Source organism: Myodes glareolus, chromosome 20 (genome assembly GCF_982192425.1).
Source record: "Myodes glareolus chromosome 20, mMyoGla1.1, whole genome shotgun sequence".
Lineage (NCBI taxonomy): Eukaryota > Metazoa > Chordata > Mammalia > Rodentia > Cricetidae > Myodes > Myodes glareolus.
Window position 1 is genome coordinate 10,962,362 of NC_142045.1, and position 26,837 is coordinate 10,989,198.

The following is a 26,837-nucleotide window of genomic DNA, read 5'->3' on the forward strand; positions in this document are numbered from 1 at the left end:
TACTCAGTTTTGCCAAAACTTTTCATTTACATCTGTAAACGCACTTTCTAGCGAGACTAGCTGGGTGTTCTCTGCTTTTAGCAGTTTCCCTGGTGGCTTGACTTGACTTTCTGGTTGTGGGGCAGACACCTCCCATTGCTACCCTTCTCAGTCTGCAGCTCCTGGTGGCCTGGGGCATCACTTTCTTCTTTTCTCCAACACCTGCTATCTCCCTCTCCACTGCCTCTGTCTCTCTCCTGCCCCCAGCAGGAAGAGAGGTTTGTTTTCTGTGCAGAGCCACCGTATCCATTCTCTGACACCTCCCCTGTTCTTCTTACAGATTGTACGTGGCCTCAGGGTCTCCCGTCATGGACAAATTTCTCTTTTGACCTCTTCAATAATTGTATAATACAGTTTTTCTTTTCTGCATTGACTGACCTTTTATTTTATCTTACAGTCTTTGTAAATTGCAAAGTAAGTTCCTTGCTCTTTATTTTGTGTTGCTTTACGTCTCTTGCAAAAAGGCTTTGTTTCCTTTCATTTCTTTTTTTTTTAAATTTATTTATTTATTATGTATACAATATTCTGTCTGTGTGTATGCCTGAAGGCCAGAAGAGGGCGGGCACCAGACCTCATTACAGATGGTTGTGAGCCACCATGTGGTTGCTGGAAATTGAACTCAGGACCTTTTGGCAATGCTCTTAACCACTGAGCCATCTCTCCAGCCCCCCTTTTCATTTCTTACCCAGAGATATGTATTTTGAAATAATCTCCACGTTTTAAGTATTTTAATGTGCGTTTTTGTGCATACAAACAAAATGACAAAACTGAGGTTTCATTTGGAAAAAAAAAAGTCATGGTTTAGCCTTCGAGTAGATGAGACTGTTCTTCTGCAAGCCAGCATGTTTATTGAAGGTATTTTTGTTTCTAGTTTTCTATGAAACTGCCTGGTCAATACCAACCATTCTTTAATGTTCTTCGATTGATGAGGCTTACTCTGTATGCATTCTGGTCGTGGACTGGGAATGCTATAAGCTAGTGTGCAGAGACGGATTGGGCTTTGAGTTACAGCTCTCTGGGTGTATGTAGGTTCTCCTTAACCTTTCTGAGAGCCAAGTTACTCCAGGAGAGAGCAGGTTTCTTGTGAGGATGAAATTATAGTGTGTAAATCCTGACTCTTAGCAGCTTCCAAGTCATTCAGGTTTGACTGCTTGTCTAAATTTGATTGTTCCTCGAGCCCTTGGATGTATCCCTCTGTGCTGACTGTAAATGAGTCATTGATTTGATTTATTGTAATGCATATTCAGTTCATATCATCTTTCTTGAAAAGAACGTTCATTGAATAACTCCGTAACTCCTAGTGCGGTGCTCCATTTCTTTCTCAGGTGAATTCTGTTAACTTACGAACGGGGGCATTAAGAGCCTGTGCACTATCTGGGCTTGTTAGCTCCTTATTGTGTGTGTTCCTGCCGCTGCTTAAGTGAATTGTCACTTGATGTCCCCGTTGCCTCCTGCATTTTCATCCTGAGGCTGAAAATCTTAGTGCTGCCCCCAGTTTCTCAGTTCTCTTGGATGTTACTGACTTTGTCGTTTTCGAACCTGTCAAATGGTGCTTCTGCTCCTTTGGTTGGTCAGATTGATTTATTCATTTATTTTGGTGACAAGGTGTCACTCTGCAGCTTGAGTTGTACTAGAACTTCAGGTTGACCTCAAAATGCAGTGATTCCCCTGCCTCAGCCTCCTCAGTGCTGGCAGCACAGGTGTGCCCCTCGCAACTTCTCCACCAGCTACACCAGTGAAGTAGCTTCCTTACAGGTTAGGCCTTTGGGGAAACAGGAATTGCCTTCACCTCTTAAGTGTTATTTGTTCTTATATCATGGCCATTGGCATTTGCATCTGTTTTCGTGTAATGAGCTGTGTTACTTTATGATTAAACACCGCCGTTCTGAAGGTGGAAAGTAAAAATGCTGAAGTTTTTTATTATTATTATTTAGCTTTATTAGAGTTCTTTCTGAAATGCATAAATGGCTGTAATGAAGTGATGTTCGGCTCGCTCAGTTGCTCCACTGTGTGGCAGGAGATTTCTCTAATGAGCTCTAGCCTGTCTCATTAACTGCATAAAAGTAATTGATAGAAATTTTATCTTTGGGTTTATAGCTCAACATCTTATCAAAGGAGCGAAAGAAGCACAGTTATCAAACTTGGTAATAAACAGTAATAGATGTCCTATGGTGAGAAAGACTGGAATTACTGTGTGTCTGGAAAGCCATCTGCATGCTGGCCGGCAGCCAGGGCTAGAACTTTTTAAAAGTGTGGAACAGTGTGTTCACAGGAAGCCCTGCCCAGCTCCCGCAGTAGCCTGTGCGGTTGGAAAAGCTGCCAGGGCTCTTGGTCTTGGAAACCCCTGGCTGGAGCAGTCTCAGGATGATTTTTCATACATAAATGAAGTTGTTTTCACTGCGGTTCCTCCCCCCACCCTTGCCCCCTTCACTTCATGTATTTGAGTGTGCAAGTCTAAGCTGTTCAGAAGACCAGAATCACAACATGAGCAAAATGCCAACTCCCTGCTTTCTTTAGGGCTTCAATGAAGGGGACCTGCCTGTGGGGATCCCTCAGTGTGTGGGTGTGGCCCTGGGCAGTGGCGTTTTCTGTTTGGCTGATGTCACCTATGGAGCGGACAGTCAAGGAAACAGATGCTTTTCTGGTTTTGGTGGCGTTGTCTCCACTTGCTGTGGGGCCCTTTAGACTTCTGTTGACTTTCCTCTGGTGCTAGCACCTTGTGATGGTCGTATATTCGGGGCAGTATAAGGCATGCTAGCTTTCTAGTATCTCCCACACTGATGGGCTGTCACAGTTGTACCATGTGACGGGCGAACATGGTACATGTTCCTACCTGCTCTGACCCCCAAATGTGGCACACTCTCAGGCTTCACTCTCTGCTGCTCTGGTCCAGCTAGCTGCCCACTGAAGTACAGAGAGGTGCTTCTTGGATCGCTCTCGCTGATGCCAGACAGTGTGAATCTTACCTCGGAGAACTCTGGATTCTGTTTGGCTACTGTGATTCTAGCCTGTCCCTTTCTCTGGCTGACAGTGTTGAGCTGAAGGCCGTGTGAGCCGCACTGCCCTGTTCTCATAGGTCACTCCTGCTCCCCTCTTCTCAGCCTGTGTGTTGTTGCCTTTACTGTCGTAGACAGATTCGCGGATCTGCCTCTCCTTACACTGTCGCTTTGTACTAGCTGGTCAGTCAGAAGTTATCTTCTGGCCTGATAATAATCCCCCCACACTTGATCAGGTTTTTTTTTTTTTTAATTAGCATTATTATGTCAATATACTGTCACCCTCAGCATGAACACTTGGTGGGATGGCTTCCTGCTCCAGCAATGTGCAAGGTACTCTCTCATGTGGACACACTGCCACCGTGTGGACCCGGAGGATAGTGCCAGGAACTTCTTTGAGCTTAACTGTAAAATCTAAACTGTCATCTTGTAGACCCTTTGATGAGGAGTTGCTTGGTATTGTTCTGTTCAGGAAGAACATACCTAAATCAATGGCTTGCACGATGGTGGAGTTAGGGAAAGCGCTTGCTGCACAGGCTGATGGAACCTGAGTGATTCTCCGGGTCCCACGCAGCAGAAGGAGAGAATCTGCTATTGTAAGATGCCTTCTGACCTCCATATACTTTAAAATACTTTAAAAAACGAGACCTGTTTAAAAACAAACCAACCAGTCTAACTGGCAAGCGGGCATCATAAAGTGTGTGTATTGGCAGTACTGATGTGTTAGAGACGCTAGTGGGGGAAACCCTGAGTAATCACTACCTCGGTGGCTGTGCCACATGAACTCAGGGAAGCCAGGAAGATGAATCACTGTGGCTCTCAGCCACTCAGAGAAACCTGAACGTCTGAAAACTAAGTCTAACAGAGAAAAGCTGCTGTCCAAAAGCAGGGACATCCGTTTTTTTCAAAGCCCCTGAGGTATGGGTAGGAAAAGAGTATTTTGTGTTGGTGAGTGTGGGCTGGCAGGACAGAGGTCCTGAGAAGGATTAGTGCTTTTTCTCAGTCTCTGCTGGCAAAGGAGCTGTTGTTTAAAACTGGAGTATTGTTGTGGAGAAGCTGGTGATGCCTGGTTTCAAAATTGGGGACCCAGAGCAGGGCTTCTCAGCCTTCCTCATGCTGCGACCCTTTGCTGCAGTGCCTCGTGTTGTGGTGGCCCCAGCCATAGAATTATTTTCATTGCTATTTGTAACTGTAAATTTCCTACTATTATGGATCATAATGTAAATATCCATATTTTCCCTTAGTCTTAGGTGACCCCTGTGAAAGGGTCATTCGACTCCCGGTTGAGAACCTCTGACCTAGAACCATATTATTTAACTTCATTAGGATCATGTGGCCAGCAGCAGGGGGGATCACCAACTCTGAGCTTCCTGCATGTGGTCTGATCAGGGGATTGAACCCTGTCCCATCGAACAAGCTGTGACGATAATACACACATGTCATGGTCTTGATTACCTGAACTTTGATACCGACTAGATATGAGATGTTGCTAGGTGAGGCACACAGTTCTGCTTAGTGGGAGGGGCCATCTGTTAGTCAGACTTTCTATTGCTATGCTGAAACACCATGACCAAAAAGCTAGCTGGGGAGGAGAGGGTTTGTTTGGCTTATACTTCAGCATTGCTATTCCTCATTGAAGGAAGTCAGGACAGGAACTAAAACGGGGCAGGAAACTAGAGGCAGGAGCTGATGCAAAGGTCATGGAGAGATGCTGCTTACTGACTTGCTCCCCATGACTTGCTCAGTCTGCTTTCTTGTAGAATCCAGGACCACCAGCCCAGAGATGGCACCACCCACAATGAGCTGGTCCCGCCCCCGTTAGTCACTAATTAAGCAAATGACTTATAGCTGGATTTTCTGGAGACATTCTCAATTGAGGTTCCCACCTTTCAGATGAATCTAACTTGTGTTAGGTTGCTATAAGACAAGCCAGCACAGGCCATGTTAGTGTAGCTGGAGGAAGAGACAAAGCTAGAATGGGGTATCATAGAGAGACTTGTATCAGCGTGACATTGGATGGGATAGGTGCTTTGTGTTACACTTACCAGCCACTCAGTAAGGCAACAGAAATCTGGGAAGTGGGACAAACAGCAGGCTTTGCAGCCGAGTGGCAGAGCTGTAACGGAGCAGACTGGGAAGCAGCCAACACACTGTGGCTTATATTAGGCACAGTAGAGAATGACGTAATGCCATTCCAATTGTGGGCTTACCACTGCAGTTTGACTGAGCATGAGGCAAGATAGGTCATCTGCAATGGATTTCTGTCTGATTATTCTGGAAGGTGACATGATCGCTTTATGATCTGCTTACATTTCATTTTGCTGGACTTTATTGTTTCCCTACCTGCCGATGACGAGCAAATCCAGGAAGCTTTTAGAATGTCTTGTCAACTTCCAGGCTTTGGCAGCTTTCATTTTGTCCATTGCAGGGTGGGTTGTGTTGGAATCAAATAGGGGAACGGCGTAGTTCTTATTCTTAGACCCCTCTGTAAATTGTGAGTCTTCCCAGCATGTGATTTTGGCTGACATTTGAGAGACTAGTGACAACAGCTTTGCTATTTGGTGTCCTTAGTTTTCTTGTCTTTCTTTTCTGCCCGTCACTGTTAGTCACACGCGCGCGCACTTACTCCGAAGCGGTCAGACTATCTTCCATGGCCGTCTGTGACTATTCACAGCCCTTGAATGGCCTCTCAGCTCATCATTTTAAACACACACACACACACACACACACACACACACACAAAATTTAAAATGACACTGATGGTGTTTAGCACACACCTGTCTGACTACACGATACCAACAGCAGGCTAGGTTTCTTTTGCTGCTTCTTTGCTATGGGTGCTCAGTACTGAGATCTTTGATGAAGGGTCTGTTTATGGCTATCTTCTACTATATTTGTTTAAAAATTACTTCAATTGACTGTTAAATAAATGATCATTTAAAAGATATGAAGGAATTGAGTGGGATTGGTAGTCTGGAAAATTAGCATCGTGGATAATTGATGAAATTTAAGAGCAACTGGGTTGGTCCTAAAAACAGTGACGTCATTGTTGCTACTGCTACTACTGCTGGTACTGTCTGTCTTCTGTTGACTAGATTCATTGCCAGTGTGTGCAGGAGAGATCTCAATTTTATTTTGTATGTCTGTCTGTTTATCTATGGAGGCAATGTCTCTCTGTGCAGCCTTGCAGGCCTAGACTCTCCTGCCTCAGCCTCCTGGAGTGCACAGGCATGCGTGGCTTGATACTTTGTAAACCACGATGTGCACTGGCAAGAGTGCCTTGATACTGTGTAAACCAGGGTGTGCACCGGCATGCGTGCTTTGATACTTTGTAAACCATCGTTTGCACCGGCATGAGTGCCTTGATACTGTGTAAGCCCAGAACTGTTTCCTGCTCCTACTGCAGTACTGCATTGTTCTTACAACTCCAGTTTCATTTTAAAAGACAGACTTCCACTTGACACATGTCAAAGTCAGATCCTCTGGTAATAGCTGCTGTAGGCATTGACTGTAAGACAGTGTTTTGTAAAAGTCGGGAGGATCAAACAAACAGGTTTTTGAACATGGTGTTTTGCAACAGGGAATTTTCACAGTGGAAAGTGAACCCATTCTGCAGAGGATGGATAGCGAACAGACCAGGGGGGCATGTGTTTAGCTCACACTTTCTAGCACATCATTAAAATAGGATTACTATTTTGTATTCTTAGTTATTATGAGTTTACTGGAGTAAAACCTTGCATCGTTAGGAGGCAGTGCAACAGTAAGGAGATCATGTCTGTCCTGGAGCAAAGTAAGCGGTCAGTACTTGGAATGATCTGCGGTGCTTTCTCAGAAAGCTTGACTTGTGCAGGTTAGCCCTGGAGTCTCCTGGGAAGAGAACAACTCGTCCTTATTACCTTCATTTCATCTGCAGTGGACCCTGCGGTTTGATGCCTTTGAGTTCCGAGATTATTAGCAAGAAGAAGGCTTGTTTTGTCTCACGGTTGCTCACAGCCACTGCCCGTGGACCCATGGTGAGCGACACTATATCCTGGTGAGGAAGGGTGGCCGAGAAAGCTGCTTCCTCTATGGTGGCAAGAAACAAAGAGAGACCAAGTCTCACAGCCCCTCCCTTTAGGGACTCAACCCCAGTGACCTAATATCCTCTTTCTAGACCACAAATACTAAAAGTTTCCTCACGCAGCAGCACCAGGGTCTCAGGACAAAGCCTTCGTCACATGGACCTTTGAAGGATACTTTATCCAAACTGGGGCAGCACCAGTCAGACAGATGCAAGTCGGTAATAGTGATTGAGACCCATTTCTGACTTTCATACCCTGAAATCTGCCCCCACAGAGTTCCCGATAGGAAGAGTCAAGCCTAATAATAGGGTAATCAGTGGCTATTCAGGGTGCTTGAATATTCGCTGTCGAGGTATATCTTGCGTTTTGAACATAAGTTGCCGGTCAGTTGGTATGTGTGTTTTTTAACAGGTGACAGGAAGACCGTGTTGATAAACGTCACAATTACTTTGTATTAATTTGCCTTTAGAGGTGACAGATGTGAAGTCACTGAGAAGCCATCACAACTGCAGTGTCTGTGCCACTACAGACCTTGGTGTCATACGTTGTGCTTTAAAAGATGGAATAATTATTTGTATGCAGTCGTCATGTCCATTTGGTCCTGTTAGCTTACACAGGGCTATGTACTTGACAGTAAACCTTAACGTCTTATGTTTTTAAGATCGAATTTCCCTGGGGGCTGGTGAGATGGCTCAGTGGTTAAGAGCACTGCCTACTCCGCCAAAGGTCACAGGTTCACTTTCCAACACCCATAGCTGGCTGTGCCTCCAGTGCCAGGAGGTCCAACACTCTCATCAGGCTTCTGTGGGCACCGGGCTTGCATGTTGTTCATGGACATACATGCAGGCCAAAGACCCGTACACATAAAATCATTAAAAATTTTTTTTAAGCTTAAAACAAAGATTTTATTTTTCTGTATCAACCTGTTTGTGATCAAGATAACATTGTGAGAACAGATTAAAATATATTTACAAACCTTCCCTTTTTTTCTCTTTTCTAATACAGTGCTTTTATCTTTTGTTATCAGAAAAAGTTGTAGCTAGCCTTAAGCCTAGTAAATGGTAGTCTTTTTACTTGGCACAGACTAGGAGATAATAATAACGTGGTTGTTGTCTATTGTGGAAGATGTGATGATTAATATTGCCACCTTGACAGATGCTTCCTACATGGTCAGGATGATTTAACAACCCCCATCCCCAACTACGTATGGCTAAATTGAAATGACCACCACTGGGGTGGGTGGCTTGCATCAGGCAGAGACGCCTGCATAGTGGTGTGTCCCCATCAGAAAGATTCTTTCCACTAAGGAAAGGACGTTCCTAAGATTAGCCTACTTTTTTTTTTCTGTGACAGGGAGTAAATAGGCATCTAATTAGTTATGCATTCATATATGTGACGATACTCAAAATATTGTGTGTGATGGAGAAGTGTGAGGAAAAGGTAACCAGGGAAGGGCTTCATTGGACTGAGTTCCATGCAAGTGTGTGTTCTTTGTTTCACTGGAGCAAAGGAAGGTATTTCTTACTCAAAAAATTAAACAGAAAAACCAAACCTGGAATGTCAGGTGCTGATAGATCTAAGGAAAATTAAAAATATGTCTTTAGTTATGTTTTGGTGATAATAGTGTTTAAGAACACCTCTGATACGTAAGGTAATGTGTTCCAACCGTGCTGTATGCTGGCGCCTTTTGTGAGTCTGTGTGCAGCAGCATGGGTTGTTGTACCATCTGCACTATACATACATACATACATATGTACATATATTGTTGCTGTGAATTATCATCTGATTTCTATTTTCTTTTTCTTTTTCCAGTCCTGATGATATTGGCACCTGCTGGTATATACTCCTTTCTGGTTCTGTGTTCATTAAGGAATCCATGTTTCTTCCAAGGAGCAGGTATGGTGTAGACATACAATGCAGTGATCTTGACGTTCTTTCTGCAAATTGAATTACTTTACCGAATTAGTCTGCTGATACGAAGCATAGTAGTACTTTGGAGTTGTTACACATAATGTTTTTGTTTTCTGTTTTTTTTTTAAATGCATGTTTTATGTCACAAATGCTGTTCTGATTTCCTTAGCAAGGGATGGGTGAAAACGTGGTGACATGAAAATGTGTTAAATGCCTATGTTGGCTGTGTTTTGGAACATTTTTGTTCATAGCAATTGAGATTAGTTTCAGGATGACTTTGGTAAAGAAGAACTAACCTATGGGAAGCGGTGATGTAAACATCTGAGGACAGCTGAGAATGTTCACTGAGATCACAAGGGACTAGAAATGAAGCCAGGAACTGACTTTGACTCCGCTGCCTCTGTGGACCATATGGCCTCTTGGTTTTGCATCTGTCTGTAGATTGGCTTTGTGCTTCCTCTCCCTGTGACTTTGGCGTGCGTGTGTTGACTGTTGATTTATGACCTTGTGTTGCTAAGACGCTGTTTGACTGTTTTTCTTGGATACTTTAGGATATAATATGATTGGCTCAGCTGGGGCAGGTATACACCTCTGGTCCAATTAATTGTGGCCAGAAAGGCTCGTCTCCTAAGACATGCCCACTTGTGTTAAGGTTAGTTATTGTGTTTCAGGAGAGATTTCGTTCTGTTTTTTTTTTTCCCCTATGAATTTATCACAAGTACCCTTTTATTTATTGTGTTTCAGGAGAGATTTCGTTCTTTTTTTTTCCTATGAATTTATCACAAGTACCCCTTTATTTGATTTTAACCAAGTATTTTATGCTATTAAATGTTTAAATTGGTTAAAATATAACCTCATCTTTCTTTCACCTAACCTCTCTCCATTCTGGTTAGATAATTTTGGAAGGATGAGGGAAATGTTAGGAATGTAACTTAGAGGCTGGACAGAAAGAACGCTTGCTGCTCTTTCAGAGGACCAGGTTCGATCTCCAGCACCCATGCCAAGTGTTCCCAGTCACCTGTAACTCGATCTCCTGGCGATTCACACCCCCTTCTGTCATCCGTGGATACCTCTACTCAGGTGCACATGTGTGCACACTGTGTCCTGCATGGCCTGATCCTCAAAACCTGACTGGGGTGACCAGGGAATGAAGAAAGCACAGACACACCTACAGGCGTCAACGACAACCTGGAAATCGTAGCGTGTATATTATGTACAGCCCGGGAGCGAGTCTCTGTTGGGGAAGAGGGCCACGTTGCAGTCATCTGCGAGGAGCAAGCTGCTGTTGCTAATCTTTGCACACGATAGTCAGTTGTTTTCCCTTTTACGCGGATCCGAAGGCTTTGACAGTTCCCCTAAGTCTGCGGCATTGGTTCTTGCCCATAATAAACATTCATCCAGTACATCATCCCCTCCTGACATGTCACATATTCACTCACGGCTTCCTTTGCTCTCCACGCTTTGACAGAGATAGGCATGCACACTCACATAAATAAATAATAAATGAGTCTTGAAACATTTACTTTACAGATGTGAACTTTTTTTTTCCTCTCATGAGAAGTCAGATCCAGTAAATCATGGAGATAGGTGGTTTTACGCTATAGATTAGGGTTGACCTGAATGAGGTGACAGAAAGGGGAGGGATGAGCCTTGGAGGTCAAAGGGCAAATGAAAGAAAGTGAGGTGTGCATGCCTCTTTTCCTTCTGCTTCCTAAGGTCAGACTGTCAAGCTTGCTCCTTTGAGAAAATGATCCAGTGGGGGTGGGAAGCCTGTTTGTTTGCTGTTCTTCTAATAGTGAGAGTCATAATAATGGGGCTGGCATTGGCAGTACAGTACTGCTTGTAACAATCATATCATGGTAATAAAATGATTTTAAAAGAGCCAAATAGCCAGAGTTTTATACTGAACCGGATTTGCCAGAAACCATTTAAAACCCTTGGCTCTGTGAGGTCGTTGGATCTTGCTGTTCTCCTTCAGGTAGCATTGCACAGGCAGGGGGGCTTCGGTAGTGCGGGCTTTACACCTTCTAGGAGTGAGCCTAGAATGCGTGTCGGCTCCAGGAGTAGCTCTAGGAATTAGGCAGATAGCACAGGATGTGGCCTTTCATTCCTCAGAGTATCTGCCTGACTGACATTTCTAAACTTGCCCAGGAAAACCCCAGTTAAAGATATTTGTAAAAATTATGTGATTTCGTTATAGAAAGAAATTACAAAATGAACTGGCCCTGCATTTCCAAACGAAAGGAGTCTGTTCCTTGGACTCTCATTCACGGTTATTCTTTCATGTTGTGATGTTTTCCATTCTAAACCTCTTTGTGGGGATGTGGGGTTCTATGTGCACAGGTGCTCCACATAAGCAAGAGCAGTCTTGACATACAGTCATCTTTTCTCTCTTGTTTGCATTGGTTAAAGAATGTGTGTGTGTGTGTGTGTGTGTATGTACAATAATATAATATTCATATATATGAATATTGCTTAATAACTTTAAAACATCTTTATAAAGGGTTTCTCTCGCTAACTTTCAGTTTCTGTACCTTTCCACAGTAACTATAGTTCAGTCACTGTAAAGGGTAACTTGTACATTTTCAGCCCGAGTCCCACTGCCGTGAGCGGGCTTTGGAAGGACACCAATTAGAGGTTGCACTAGTGCAATCATCATGGGGCGATTGCCGCTGCACAAATGAAGCTTGGAGCCCAGGGGAGCCTCTGATGGCGTCCTCCCAACCGCCATCAGTCAAGTGACAGCTTGTTCCCGCTCCTGGAAGGAACCCAGTGTTCAGGAAGGCTCCCGCTCTGCAAGAACGGGGACGTGCAGTTCAGACCTGTTCTGTGAGCACATTGGACGCATGGCATAAGTTTCTCTCTCTCTCTGGCAGCATGTCAAACGCTTGTGAGTCAGGATTTTAATGGGCCGGAGGAGCAGTCTTTCAGACCAAGTGACAGGCTGGAGCTATATATAGGCTGTTCCTTCATGTTGCACCTGGTGACATTTGCTGTGCCCGAGTTGTTTCCTTGGGTGGTGTTGCCTTAGGAATAGTCCTGAGGTGGTTTTGATAGGAAAGTGTCTCCGTGTGCCGGTGCTGTACTGAAGGTTGCTGTAGCTTCGTGGGGAGTTCTCTCCCTGGAAAGCACTAAGGGGTCAGTGTGGGAGAGAAGCTGACCCCCCAGTTTTTCTGAACCTGGTTTCCAGTCATTTTCACTTGCACATCTCCTCCACCCTTTTTCAAATATGTTTATCTTCTCCAGGGGTATAATTATTGGAAAGGTCAAGTCAAAATAATTTTAATGATAGTGACAAATGCAGCATGCAGGCTTTATACAGAAGTAACAGGTAGAGTAAAGCAGACACTTGTAGGAAGAAAAAAACCACAAGAAAATTTATTTTTTTAAAAATATTTTTTATGGTTTATTTGACTTTATTTTATGTGCATTGGTGTGAAGGTATCAGATCCCCCGGAACTGGATTTTCAGACAGTTGTAAGCTGCCATATGGGTGCTGGGAATTGAACCCAGGTCCTCTGGAAGAGCAGTCAGTAATCTTAACCGCTGAGCCATTTCTCCAGCCCCCGAAAACTTATCTTTAACAACTTAAAATAACCGACTTGTGTTGCACTTAGCTGAGCTCCGCTGCTGTGAAGAGTACAGCTCATGCAGAGGCATGGAGGAAGGATTTGTACATTTAGGTGATGCCAGCTGTACTTCATTTTCGTTGTTCTTTTGGAAGAGGTCGTCCAAAGAGAAGGATGCAGCTGTGGCTCACGAGTCATGTAATTAGCACACCCCAGACCGTAGACACCCAGTCTCCGCTCCTCTTCAGACATCACATGAGTTTTTGGTGCTTGTTGGGAGAGTCCTCCAGGTAACATGGCTTGCTGGTACTTGTCATGCTCCTCGAAGTACCTGTCTGAGGAATCGGTCTTCTGTGGGGTCTCCTGCTGGTGCCTGAAGGAAAAAAACAGGAGCAGAAAACAGGGCGCAAGTATGGCCAGCTTGACCACCCCTCTTCCGCGTCTTTTAGGGTCATATCCTCTTTATAAAACAGAGCCATTGGTATATAGTTTCTTTTGTTTCCTGCTTATGCTTTGGTCAGGGTAGAAGCTGTAAGCTTGGTGGAAGAAAAGAAGCCCATCAACGCCATTAACCTTAGAACTTAGGTGGTGCTGAAAGGGTTGCAATGACAGCGAGGGACGAGCGTCTAAGTCAGGGTTCCTGTTGCCGTGAGGAAACTCATGACCACGGCAACTCTTCCAAAGGAAACCATTTAATTGGGGTGGCTTGCTTACAGTTCAGAGATTCAGTCCAGTATCATCATGGAGGGGAGCATGACAGTGTGTAGGCAGATGTGGTCCTGGAGGAGTTGCTGAGAATCCTACACATTGCTGGAACAGGAAGTCAGTTGAGACACTGGGTGGTATCCTGAGCATAGGAAGCCACAAAGTCCGTCCACACAGTGACACGCTTCTTCCAACAAAGCAATTCCCACTCCAGCAAAGCCACACTTCCTAATAATCCTACTCCCTATGAGATTATGGGGGCCAATTACATTCACACTACTACACAGAGGCTGCCAGTGTATGGGGCTTAGCATGCAATTTGCCAGGTTGATCTGTTTAGGTGCCTTAAATCTGCTTATAATGGGCACCATATTGTCAGCGAAGTGCCAGCAAGATGGTGGGCTTGTTTCATGTTGTAGGGCATCCTGTCTCATTTTAGACCATGTTTGATGGAGCTCAGAGTCTCAATCATGGTTCCATGTTTTGTTTTCCAAACTTGAGTGAAAACTTGTGTAGTGTGCTGCAGAGTGATCTCACACCAAACCTGCAGTCTGTGAGGGAAGCCTGCCATGTAACGTAGAACATGTTTGGGAAGGTGAGGGAATTGTCTATGAAACATGAAAAATGCTACCATATGTCAGCAGAACCCTTCAGATGTAGGGGTATTTTAATGCCCGTGGCATAATCAAGGGCAGCTCTTCTTGGAGGTGAATTTTGAGTTAATTTATGATTTAGACTGTTGGCAAGTATTCAGAGGGGACAATCTGGACATAACAAAGCATGTTAGAGACGGCACACAGAGGTAGGGTTGAGGGAGGGCCTTCCAGGCATTGCCGGTAGCGTTAGTGAAAGCGAAAGAGTGGAGTCGCTCTGTATGGAGTAGGAGAGCACTGTGCAGGTGAAGAAGTGGCAGAAACTTGGGTAGTGGTGGCGCTGGTGAGAGGTCCAGGTTCCAGACCTCAGAGCTAACTGGAAAGCCAAGACTGCCGATGGGTTTTGCCCCAGGCAGCATTAGCAGGAGGTTGGGAGGAGTATGCACTGCACTTATTCGTGCCGTGTTGACTCTGACCATTTATAATTAGTGCTTTTCTTCATACCAAACATCCAAAATCTTTAAAAATTAAAATTGTGGCACGGTTCTCTTAATAATAACATTTTGAATTGGAGCCAACAGCTCTAACAAGGACACTTAACTAATCTGTTCTGAGGCCGCAGCGCTGCTCTCATTATGTTTCCTGTGACAGTGCTCCGCTCGAGTTGGAAGTCGCAGGCACACCCTGCGTGCCGCTGCTACCCGATAATCCATGGATTGCTCTGAGAACTTGCTAGTCTTTTAGGAATGAAAGGGTCAAATAGTGAATGCAGGGTTCTGTACTTAGGTGATAGAGATTGAAGACAAGTTTAAACGTTCTGTATTTTGCATAAAGAATTATAGGATTAGGTGTATGTTTTACAAGGACAAATTTGTTATAAATCAAGTGATACCTTATTAAGGGTGAACTATGGCACTGAAAAAAATAACTTGCAGGCAATTATGTTGCAGAGGGGTGACTTTATGTTGCAGAGGGGTGACTTTATTGGATAGTAAGTGTGTCCGAAAGGTATATATGTATAAAGGGAAGTGGGCCTAACATCTGGAGAGTTGTGTGTATGCTAAGGTAATGTTTACCTCCAGGTGTTGGTAAAACCCACAGCAGTACACGTGTATTGGAAACGCAGACTACTCTTGAGGAGAAATGAGGAAAGCAATAGCAACTACAGACCATCTTAATGTTGGCCTCATTGACTTTCAGAAGGAAACTCGTACCTTTCTTTTCCATGAGAAGTGTCGTTGACTTAAAGATTAAGAGAAGGGAGGCAGAGGTAGGAGGATCTCTGAGATCAAGGTTAGTTTATTGAGTTCCAGGAGCGTCAGAGCAACGTAGAGAGACTCTGAGTCAAGAACAGCAGCAGCAGCAGGTGAGGTGACTTGTAGATACATTGCTTAATGTCTCTTTCTCTTAAAGAGAAACCATAAGGCCTTTTCTTTTATTTGGTGTAGTGTGAGTTACATGCGTGCATCCGTGTGTGCGTGCATCTGTGTGTGCGTGCATCTGTGTGTGCGTGCATCCGTGTGTGCACGGGCACACGTTTGTGTTTGTGTGCGTGTGTGCACATGCACATGCCTGTGGAAGCCAAAGGGTGATTGTTGGCTGTCTTTCTCATCACTTTCCACCTTGTATTTTGGGGCAGGGTCACTGCTGGCTGGCTATGGCTAGTTTGCCTCAGTCCTCTTGTCTCCCTCACCCCCGCCCTGAGGTTTTGGGATCTGCTGCAGCTGGCTAGGTGAATAGTCCCGTGCAAGTCCCCCTGCTGATGTGGCACACACTTTACTACAGAGCCATCTCCCCAGGTCTGACAGTTACACAAATCCTTCTCTGGAACAGACTGCCTCTGTGGTGGCAGAATCTAGGCTGAGCAGAGCTGCTGATTTCAGACATTCTGCCACCCAGTTCATTGTCACACATTTTTGCTGGAGCGAGTGATTCCAGCTTGTAGTTCAAGCTAATGGTGATGGTAATGTAGTCAGTTAATGATAATAGTCGGGGGAGGGGGATGTCAGAGGAATTTTTTTTTTTTAACCTAAAAATGGTCGGTTTGATCTCTGTACCTCTAAGAGTACATATAAGTGAGCCTGTAATAGAACTAAAGTCACATGTGCGTATATAAGCCAGTTGCTAGTGTGAGTTTTTGTGTCAGTTGGCCCCGGGTCAGAGCTGTTATCTTATTCGTCACTCTGTGGCAGGTTTTGAAAACCAACCTGCTCGCCTTGCATTTTAAACAGCATTAGACTTTGTAGGTGACGTATTAGGTTGAGCAGATAGTTGTTAAGAATCTGTGCTGCATCTATTGTCCTTTCAGAACAACAACAGCAACAGCAGCACCCCCACATATGAGTGTGCCCTTTAGAAGGTGTTCGCCTTCTTTTTCAGGCTTCGAGTGAGTGAGTGGGCATGAGTTTTTCTATTTGGGGTTCACTATTTGGAAGTTCTGTAAAGGGGCGGGGCCGAAAATCTAGCAGTCACCTAAAAATAAAGCTTGCTGAGTCCTCTGGATTCAGAACTATGTCGTAAACTGTTCTGTCCCCGCCCTCCAGATTACTTTAAAAATATTTAAAGCAGTATCATGGTGACATTGCCTTCCAGGGGGTGGGGAAGACACATTTCAATGACCTATGGTTGTTGATGCCAGAGTCACATGGAGAACAAGCAGCAAGAGCCAGAGGGAGAGGGAGGGAAGGAAGAGGGCCCGTGAGAGCTCAGCTGCTCGGGTGCGGAAGCCCTCTCGCTCCCATTAGACACACAGAGTAATAATGAAGTAGCAAAGTGGAAGAGAGCCCGGGGGATCTCTCAGGAAGTGCTTGGCTTTGATGCTGAGTGTCCTGCCAAGCATCAGGTAGTTTCCTGTGTTGGTTACAGTGTTGCTGCATTAATAGGGCATGGGGGCCAGTTTTCTCTTGGGTCAGAACCCCAGCATGGAGATCCAGGGTAGTTTTGTGGTGACAGCATGTACAAGAAAGCACCAGGCTGTTTTCTTCTCTGGCTACTGTTAGCCTGTGGGTTCTGAAGAGGCCAGAGCTTTGGTTTCATGTCTTTACTCAAATCTCTAAGCAAAAAGAAAGGAAAAAAAAAAAAAACCCAAGAAATTTACTTTTCCCATGGTGGTGCCCAAACTAAATGCCTTAAGTGACTACAGTCACATGGCCTTCAGGCCACCCAGGTTCCTGGGATATGTAGTCTGTTACTCTGCAGGGACACATGGCTAAGAAGTAGGTGACCGTGTCTCCTGTATACATGTTAGGGTTTCTCCGTCTTGGGCGTTGTCTTCACTGTCTTCTCTACTAGCTACATCAGTCTTCACACTCCGCCGTGTCCATGCTTCTCGTCAGCTTAGCACACTCTCCTAGGTCTTGCCTCATCTGGGAGTCCTCTTGGTCCTGCCTAAAGTTGACCAACTCCTGGTGTTCCCATGGCAGGCACACGGAAAAGGTATATGTTGAAGGTTTCAAGGAACTTCGGGGAGGGAGTTCCAGATGAGGTGAAGATAACAATGAAGCACACGTAAATGTGGTTTGAGAAGAGTTAACTTAATCCCAGTTGTGGTGTGTCTAAAATTAGAAATCAGATTCATTTCCACATTCAAGATGTCACGTGAAATGCATATATTACAACAATCCTTTGGATATTAGTGTACTTTTTTGCTTTAGTATTAAAAAAAGTCTTGAAATGTTCAGAAATATTTTACATTATTTGGACTGTTCTTTCTTCTTTGAATTGTATTCTGAGGTGATTTCCGAGGCACAGAGCACATCTCTTCTCTAGGGACAGAGTTCAGTTGCTGGATCATCAGGCTGGGAATTGGGTTGCTATAACTACAGCATATGGATGTGCTGTTCATATAAATACAGGCTTTCGTGGGAGTTGAATCCTGACTTGGTGGTGTCAAGAAAGTGGCATTAAAGAACAGGACTCTCAGGTTTGTGTGTGTGTGGTTGGTGTTGTGCCAGTTGGTATCCATGCTTGAGGCCAGGGGATTGCTCCTGCCCACCCTTGATGGAAATGTGTGAGGATTCATTTTGTCACAGCCATATTTCTCTTAGAGAAAAGGGGTATTATGGTATTTATGGAGGTCGTAAGATCTGAGATATATAGTGAAACACAGTATTGATTTTCTCTGCTAAATGTTTGATTCTTGTGTCCGCTACTACTTGCAGAGGGGTTCACAGCTCTGCTTTGTGTTGGCTGCTTTCAGAGGTGTGATAGAGAGATGGTCAGGTACTGTGTGACCTGTTTGAGTTTAAGGTGTGTCTAATACGTACGTTGAAACTAATTTTGTTTTCAAGGAAATAGGTACTTTGCACTAGATATTCTTATTGGAAATAGCGTTAGGTAAGGATTTTGCTAAAATTCCATGAAGTTGGAATATCTTTCCTAAAATAAAATTTCCGGTTAGTGATAGATCTGGGACAATATCTTTCGCTGTTTTATGAACTCAAGGATGTGTGTGTAGAATCACACTCAACTGTTAAAGTGACTGTAATATATGCCCCACTCCGTTTTCTAACATGCTGTGAATTGTCTGAAAGCACTAGTTGGAATGAGTAAAGAGAAGCAATGGCTAAGATGAATAAGTGCTTTCTATATACAAATTTAAATATCGTGGGTTCTTAATGTGCTCAGTTACCATTTAGAGCTGTGCGCTCACTGTATTAGCACCATTGCCTTAGCTGTTTCTTAATTTGACTAACGCATTTATGATGATAGGGTTTATTTTTTTGCAATTAAGTGTAAAATAGCAAAAATTTTATTTAGTGTTCATAAATCCTTTTTTAAATTATATTTTTGTATTAGTAAGGGTTCTTTAGAGGAGCAGAACTGATAGAGACAGATGATAGATATATTCTTTCTCCCCCCCCCCCCATCTATCTGTCTATGGAATTTTTTAGGGTGGCTTACAGGCTATTGTTTAGCTAGTTCAACAATGACTGTCTACCAATGGAAAGCCCAAGAATACGGTAGTTGATTAGTCCATGAGACCAGATGTCTAAGCTGATCTTCCATATATGCTACATTTTTTTTTTCTTCAAAACAGGCTTTGGAATCTACTGTGGAACTAGCTCTTATAGGACCAGGCTAGCCTGGAACTCACAGAGATCTGCCTGCTTCTGCCTCCCGAGTGCTGGGATTAAAGGCATGCGCCACAGCCAGGCTATGCTACAATCTTGAAGATGTAGATTTTAATGCCAGTGAAGGAATGGACATGCCAGCAAGAGTGAAGGCAAGCAGCAAAGAGAGAGCTTCCTTCTTTTATATAGGCTGCCACCAGAAGGTGTGACCCAGAATTTGCTGGATCTTCCCACCACAGAAGATTTGGATTAAAAGTGAATCTTTGTTGCAAGGAGAGGGCCTGCTTGTTCATCCTGGTCGCCCGGCTAGTTTACCCCCTAAATAACCACACAGAAACTGTATTCATTTAAACACTGCTTGGCCATTAGCTCTAACTTCTTATTGACTAACTCTTACATATTAGTTTAACCCATTTCTATTAATCTGTGTATCGCCGTGTGACAGTGGCTTACCGGCAAGATTGTAACCAGCGTCCATCTCAGGCAGAAGATCCATGGCATCTCTCACTCTGCCCTTCTTCCCAGCATTCAGTTCTGTCTTCTCTGCCTACCTGAGTTCTGCCCTATCAGGCCCAAAGCAGTTTCTTTATCCATTAACCTATGAACAGAAGAAGCTCCTACATCAGGTCTTCCCATTTCAAATGATTTGGCTAAGATAAAATCCCTCATGGGTATACCAAGCCACTTTGGTTTTAACTAATTCTAGATATTGTCAACTTAACAACCAAAATAGCCATTGCAGGTTTTATCTTAGGTTTTTAAGTCAGATATTTTGGGATTCATTTTAATTTTTGTTTATGTTTCTATAATGATAAACTACTGAGTTTATTTGATGTGTAATTTCATTTAGATAACATTTATTTGTTTATGCATTCTTTATTTGTGCGTTTTGAGATAGGGTTTCATTAGGTAGCCCTGTCTGGCCTGGAACTCGCTATGTAGACTAGACTGGCCTTGAATTCAGAGTTCGTCCTGTCTCTGCTTCTGCCCCTTGAGTGCTGGGATAAAGACATTTGTCATTTAAAAATGGGAGCAGTGATCAAATTCTGTAAAAACATTTTCCTTTGCTTTATTGTATTATTTATGGCTCATAAAGATGAACTTAATAAATATACAAAGTTACTGAAATTAATTTGGTTTACAAATAGAAAAATAACAGATTAAGATTATTCCATTTTGTTACTTTAAGTAGCTGCGTATCTCAGGTTGAGTGGGAAATGATACATAAGAAAATCGTGTGTTTTCTTGTCACAGTGGTATAGGTGCATCTAAGGAAACAGTTGACTAACTTAGAATCTCGTTACAGGTTTGTTTTCATTGCCACCTAATTTTGAATTTAACTTATATAATTTTTGGAGTCTCAGCTTTAAGAGTTATTGTGAAAAAGGTCTTTTACGTAGGTTTCATACCAGTCCTTAGTTCACGTATGTTATATGCGTGTGAAAGCATCCTTGCGTGTGAAAGCATCCTTGTGTCTAAAGCAGATTTCTCACCGAATACTGTGTCAATATGAAGTAACCATAGTCTCGATTCATTGTAGAGGAGAGCTACCTGCTAACCACTCCCACCAGCAAGTGTGAGTTTTAACTTTTGAAGAATGCCTGAGGGCCATTAAGTCACTGGAATGAGGGTTTCTGGGAGGTTGGGTTAGTTGACACGAAATAGCATGCCCACAGCAGAGGGTGCTATAGTGATGGCCCCAGCCGGCATTCTCTGAGGACAGAGATAGACGGGCCCTTGTGGCAGACAGAGTAACTTACCGGATGCCAAGTGATAGCTTTGAAAAACAGCCACTCAGTGTCACAGACAAGAAGGACTTAGAGATGGTTCTGACATGTTTAACTTGGTTGTCTGGAGAGCAATGGTGCCTTCGGCAGCTCTAACAAATATAGAGGAAGTGAGGTACGTGGAATGAGCAGTGTTTGTTTTAGGTATATTGAGTCATGCCTGCTGACAAATAACAGAACCGAGCGCATGAATAGACAACTTGGCACTGGTTCACTTTAAGCTAGGTAGAGGGAGGCTTAGGTAAACATAGAGACAGCTGTCGTATGTGGAGGAGGAGGGATCGATACAGTTCTGTCTAAAGGCCACAGGCCAGATTTGGACAGCTCTAAAACCCTGCCTTCCAGACCCTCCCAGTGCAGAATTACCTCCCTGCCCATCTCAGCAGGCCAGTGCCAACCCAACGGCCAAATTCCCTGGAGCACATTAAATTCCATAAATGAGGTAGTACAGATCTCCCACAAAGTACTAAATTACAAATAGTTTGGATTGCTTCTGCTTTCGTCTTCTGTGAATGTTCGTGAATATATGTCCGTGTGGACAGTCTGTTTTTGTTGCTTCTTGGTTGCTTCGGGATGGAACTGCTGTGTTTCGTGATGTTTATTGACCTGTGTTGTGAACCACCACACTGTTTCCCACAGCGGCTCTAGTTGTTGCGTCCATGACGGTCATTGAGATGTCGGTTGCTTCCTGTTGTCTCCACTACTGTACCGTCAGACATTTTTATATCAGCTGTTGTTGTAGCTGGATTTCCCCCACTGTCGTGGTTTGTTTTGTACTGGGCTTGTACATGCCAGGCAGGTGTTCCACTAGTGAGGTGTGGCGACACATGCCGAAGATTTTTTTCATATGTTGTTGGCCACTCCTGTTTCTTCTTCGGTCAAATTAACTCAGAGCTTCTGCTCATTGAAAACAAAAGGATTGGATATTTATTTTTGACTTGTAAGCATTTTGTGTATTCTGGATACAATTCTTTTGTTGAATGTATTTTAGAAAAATATTCTCTCAATCGTTGGCATATTGGCCCGCATTTTTCTTAGCTAAAAGCCAAGACTTTAAATTAAAAAGACAGTATTTTTTTTGTGTGTGTGTGTGTGTGTGTGTGTGTGTGAGAGAGAGAGAGAGAGAGAGAGAGAGAGAGAGAGAGAGAGAGAGAGAGATATTTGCATGCACAAAGGTACAAGGGAATACATAGAAAAGCCTGTGGGAATCAATTCTCTCTTCCACTATGTAGGACCTAGTGATTGAACTCAGGTTTTTAGGCTTGGTGGTAAACATCTTTATCTCCAGCCATATTGCTGGCCCTAAATAGGAGGCTTTTAGTTTTTATTAAAATCTTTTTAAGTCAAAAATCTCATTTCTATTTCATACTTTGGGTGTCCTGTTTATGACCTCTTAACCTGGATGCTGTACATTTTCTCAGGCCTTTTTCCCCTAGGAATTTAATATTCAAGTTTCCCACTAGTGCCTGAGATTTATTTTGAGTTAATTTTTCTGAAGGGTTTGAGGCCTGCTATTTTTGCCTGTGGAATGCAGTTGTTTTAGGAAAATTCATCGAAAGAATATAATCTTTTCATGTCTGTATGCATGAGAGGTCATACATGCCATGAAGTGTGTATGTTTAAGTCAGAAAGATGACTTTGTTGAGTTGGGTTTCTCGTTCTACCTTTATGTGTGCTCTGGACACAGAGCTCAGGCTACCAAACTTGCGTGGCTCCTATCTGAGCCATCTTGCCTGCCCCGAAGGAATATTTCTTAATTTATTGAATTATCTTATCATGTTTTAAAAAGCTCACTGAATGCATTGTAAAAAATGCATTTACATAAAATGCTTAACTAAAAAAGGAAAATCAAAAACAAAACGGAAAACCATATGATCAGATCTGGAGTACCTCTGTGTGTTTGTCTGTGTGCCTAATTGTACATTTGTGATAAACACCAATTTTGTTTTTTGTCAGAATCATTTTTCTAGCTCCGTCTTCCCATATTGATTTAAATCAGCTTATCAGTGTCAAGAATCTATTTAGGATCTGATTGGATTGCCTGGACTGGTGCCAGACATCAGCTCTCTAGTCCATGAGCATGGATATCTTTTTATTTCAACCCTTAGAAAGTTTCCCTTCAAATGTAGGTCATACATTTCTCATATTAATATAATGCTTAACTTTTAAATGGTAAGTCACAGGATTTTATTATTTCAGTCTATAAGGGAAACTCTGAAACAGATTTAAACAATATAAACAGTGTTGCCTTTTGGTAGAATTGGAAGGAACAGTCAATTTACTCATGCCACAAGTATGTGATTCATGAGAGAAACCCCATTTCCCTCAGCTGAGTTAAACAAATTGGCATTTTATTACTCGCTAACTTTGTAGTAAATTATATGTACGTGTGAATATTCTTTTCCTTGTTTCGAGCAAGTTTTGGTTAGGTCCTGGCTTACAAAGACATTTTAGCTCCTGAAATGAGCCAGATTTGCTAGATGGCTGTGATTTGATACCGTTCATGTAAATGTGTTTCAAGCCTGAGACGTTTGGTTCTCGTTCCTGAAATGATATTAGGTTCTTATGGCTTTATGGCCAATCTGAGTCACCACCCATCGACTCAACTGCCCCTTTTAATTAATGAATCATGTAGTTCTTAATGTATTTTTCTCTTTGTTTCTTCAGGCAGTTTTATAAATATTAGTTTGTCGATAGGAACTGCAGCTGAGTTGCCTTCTCTATTGGACTAGATGTGTCCAGCTTCGCACAGTGAAATGCTGAGCAGTAAAAAGCCATGTTAGTTACGGCATGTGTCTCCCTGCTGAGGGAAGCGTCCACTATGGAGCATAACTTTTTAAAGAACCGGTCAACTGGCGGCTGTGCCGAAGCGCGTCGATCAGCAGAGACCTGTCTGTGCCACTGTGTGGACTGAAAGCAGCAGATCAGTTTGGCTGAGCTGTCTGTAGGAATCGGTCACGAGGACATAGACACTACCAAAGTGTAGCTCTCACATCACTGTCCCGAGCAGGTTTAGATTGGGGCAAGACAGGAATCTGCTGTGTACAGCCTAGCACAGCTGAGGTAAGAACATCTTTATCTCCGGAAGAGGGAAAGCAAGAGCCAAGCAGCCTCCTCCTCCAGCCCTGCCCATCGGTAATGATGTAAATGTGTGTCAGTCTTTACCATGCTAGTCCCTCAGGCCGGTGTGCATACAGTTCAGCCTCTTTTTGGTGGAGAGCAATCGGTTCATAGCACAGCTTTCGTCCACGGTAATAACAGAAATTGCAGCTGCTGGCGCGTGTTAGCATTTGACCTTGAAGACTCACAGGAGAACAGCAGCTGCCGATTTCCTTACTTGTCCTTGATTTGCCGGAGTAGATAATGAATTAAGAGAAATTGATAAAGAGTGTCTGTCAGGCAGCTGCTGAGGTCATGAGGCTGGTATGCGGAAAGAGTGTGCCCATACAATGTGCGTAATACAGAATGCAGCCCCGAGAGGTGGGTGGGTCATGGAAGCAGGAAGCGAGCCTCAGAAGGAATGTTGGCTCAGCTAGAGCCACAAGCCGGGAGCACATAGGCTCGCCGGCAGCTAACAGGGACATGGGAGCGCTTGCTGCTGCTGGGACGGACGTCGCCCACAGACGGTGGCAGCGCTGTTGCCGTACTGGGGCTTCAAAGACATTGACGACAGTGCAGGTTGGATTTTTAGAAATCAAAATGTTCATATTGCAGATACCGAATGCTTCTCCTTAAGTTGATAAGTTGGCCGAGGGACTGACCAGAGGGTGGGACAGTAGGGGGAACACAGTCAAGAGCCCTTCCTTGTTATTTTTGTATGTGCTGCATTTGTAAGAGCTAAATGCTGAGCTTCCCTCTGCCACTTGGAGTGGAGTGTCTCTAAGCTAGCCATGGGAGGTTTCTAGGATGCTGTAATGCTGTCCTGTTTGAACACACACACACACACACACACACACAAACACACACACGGTTTATATGTTACTTGACCGATGGTTTTAAGTACCTGTTATTTTTGAGTGAAGCCAAGCATTAAAAAGATAAGGTGTATTCTTATGGCAAATTTTTCAACCTCCTTTCCTGAGTTTTCCTGTGACTTTGAGGATAAAATTAATGGCTTCACCTGTTGCTTAGGGGCTGCCTACTTGCTGCCGTGCTTTGTGCAGACGGTGGGATATACTGTCCCCCCAGTCAATCAATAGATAAATTGATTTTGGTTTAGTGGCATCAGTTGATTATTTACATTTTATTTACAGTTACTTAGATTTTTAAGGAGAATAATGAAATTTAGTAATTATTTCCAGAACTGAAGAGATAAAAAAAAAAAAGTCTGTCTTGTAGCCTGACAGTTTTGATTCCTTGATGAGCGTGGTGTGCCGGTTTCACCACTGTCTGTGATCTCTTGGTCATATACCCTGACATGAACAAGTTTACATTCCGATGCAGAACTTGCATTCCGCCAAGCAGTTCTGACGCACACAAGAATGTGGAGGCCCATACACAGGGCAAGGTTAGGGACACTGATAGAAGAGGCTCTGTACCCAGCTGCCGGCTTTTCCAGGACACTCAACACTATTAGAAAGTGCTCTTGACTTAAGTTGGGAAAGAGCGGGCTGACAGAAACCCAAAGTCAGCTGGCCGGAACAGCTCCCGCTGCTGCCTGTCCCGGGCCTTGCTGCATATGGGAGTTTACACAAACTAGGTAAGACTGACTTTCTCAGGCATGTGCTTTCTGGTTATGCACTTGAAGGACTAGATCTAGCAGGTTGTCACTGACAGTGATTTTTGGTTGCCCGTTTTGGGTGCTAGAATTGTCGTGTTCTTTGTACGTGTAAAAACATTTCCCATCTGTGTATTTTGGTTTGAAGAACTGACTTAATTTGTAATTCTTAATTTTTAAATTGTTCTGTGCAAAAAAATTCAAGAGGAATGAAACAGTGAACTGTTGTACCGTGTGCTGTTGTGCAGGTGGTCTTTCTGTGGGCGGTGGGGCTTACATGTTTTATTTTCAGAAGGAAGAGAGAACCCAAATGTGAGTCTGTGTAGCTTTTAGCTGTCACCTCTTGGCTGTTTAATAGTAAAGATGACAAGGACGTTCTAGAATTACATGGAGTTGGCAGCAAAGTTGTGCAGTGTATTTAGATAGAACAACTTAGAAGGATTTAAACGGTTCTAGTGATTTCATGAGCATTCTTTAAACACACACACACACACACACACCATACTTTTTCACCCTGATATTCCTCTTCACAGCCACCTGTCAAAAGCCAGTGTCTAGGAAGGAAAAGGGCCAACAGGGTTTTTTTTTTTTTTTGAATGTTAAAGCCAAGGCTTATCAGCAACTTGAGTGACCGTGTACACACACACACACACACACACACATTTTTGTTTTGTTTTGTTTTACACACAGGTACACATAAATACTGAAACCATTACATGACTGGGATGACTTTTAAAGTATTTTAATTCAAATTTAAACAAAACAACCCAATATCTTTAAAATTCAAAGTAGCAACAGTCAGCCTTCCTGAAGGCTGAAGTCCTGGCAGTGGCTGCCCAAGGACACTTGGCCTGCATGGATTTGACATTCAGATTTTTGGGTGTTTTCATCTGACCTAAGGCTCTTACTGCACTGTGTGATTTTGCTGAATTTGAATTGCTCCATCAATTACAAATGCTGAGTGGTCTTTTCCTGCTCAGCCAGCTAGTTAGTGGGCCTGGCCATTGATACCTCATTCTTATTGAAAGCCTGTTCTGACTGCTATTGGGTTGCAGTTGTTAGAATACTTATCTTCCATTGACTGTAAACTACTTAATAGTGGTTATGTTTTGGGAATATATTGTAAATTCTTGCATTTAAAGGGCCCGTGTTGGCAATACTGATTTGTGTTACAAGTCCAGTGAAATCCCTAAGAGGAGTGGGTAGCAAAATACTACACATGTAAGAAATAACATGGGAGAGTCTTAGGTATTGGCCATGGACAAAAGGGAAATGGTATTATGTCGAGTTAAAGAAAACATAGGTATAATTTATTACTCAGATTGTTCAATGAGTTTTGTCATATGTGTGTTTGCCCATTTCTTCCCATTTCTTGTACTTCCGGGTG

The 26,837-nt window shown here is 43.4% G+C and overlaps 1 protein-coding gene across 4 annotated transcripts in view; it reads left to right on the forward strand.

Annotated features, from left to right (window-relative positions):
* Rapgef2 (Rap guanine nucleotide exchange factor 2) overlaps nucleotides 1-26,837 on the forward strand; it is a 218,509-nt gene that overhangs the window by 73,993 nt on the left and 117,679 nt on the right. For 3 of the 4 annotated variants that reach the window (XM_048424899.3, XM_048424901.3, XM_048424900.3), the window contains exon 4: nucleotides 8,909-8,992. In XM_048424899.3, coding sequence (XP_048280856.1) covers nucleotides 8,909-8,992 — 84 coding nt within the window. Of the gene's footprint in view, nucleotides 1-8,908; nucleotides 8,993-24,270; nucleotides 24,412-26,837 lie in introns of those variants that run through there. The other variant, XM_048424902.3, reaches the window with a different exon arrangement.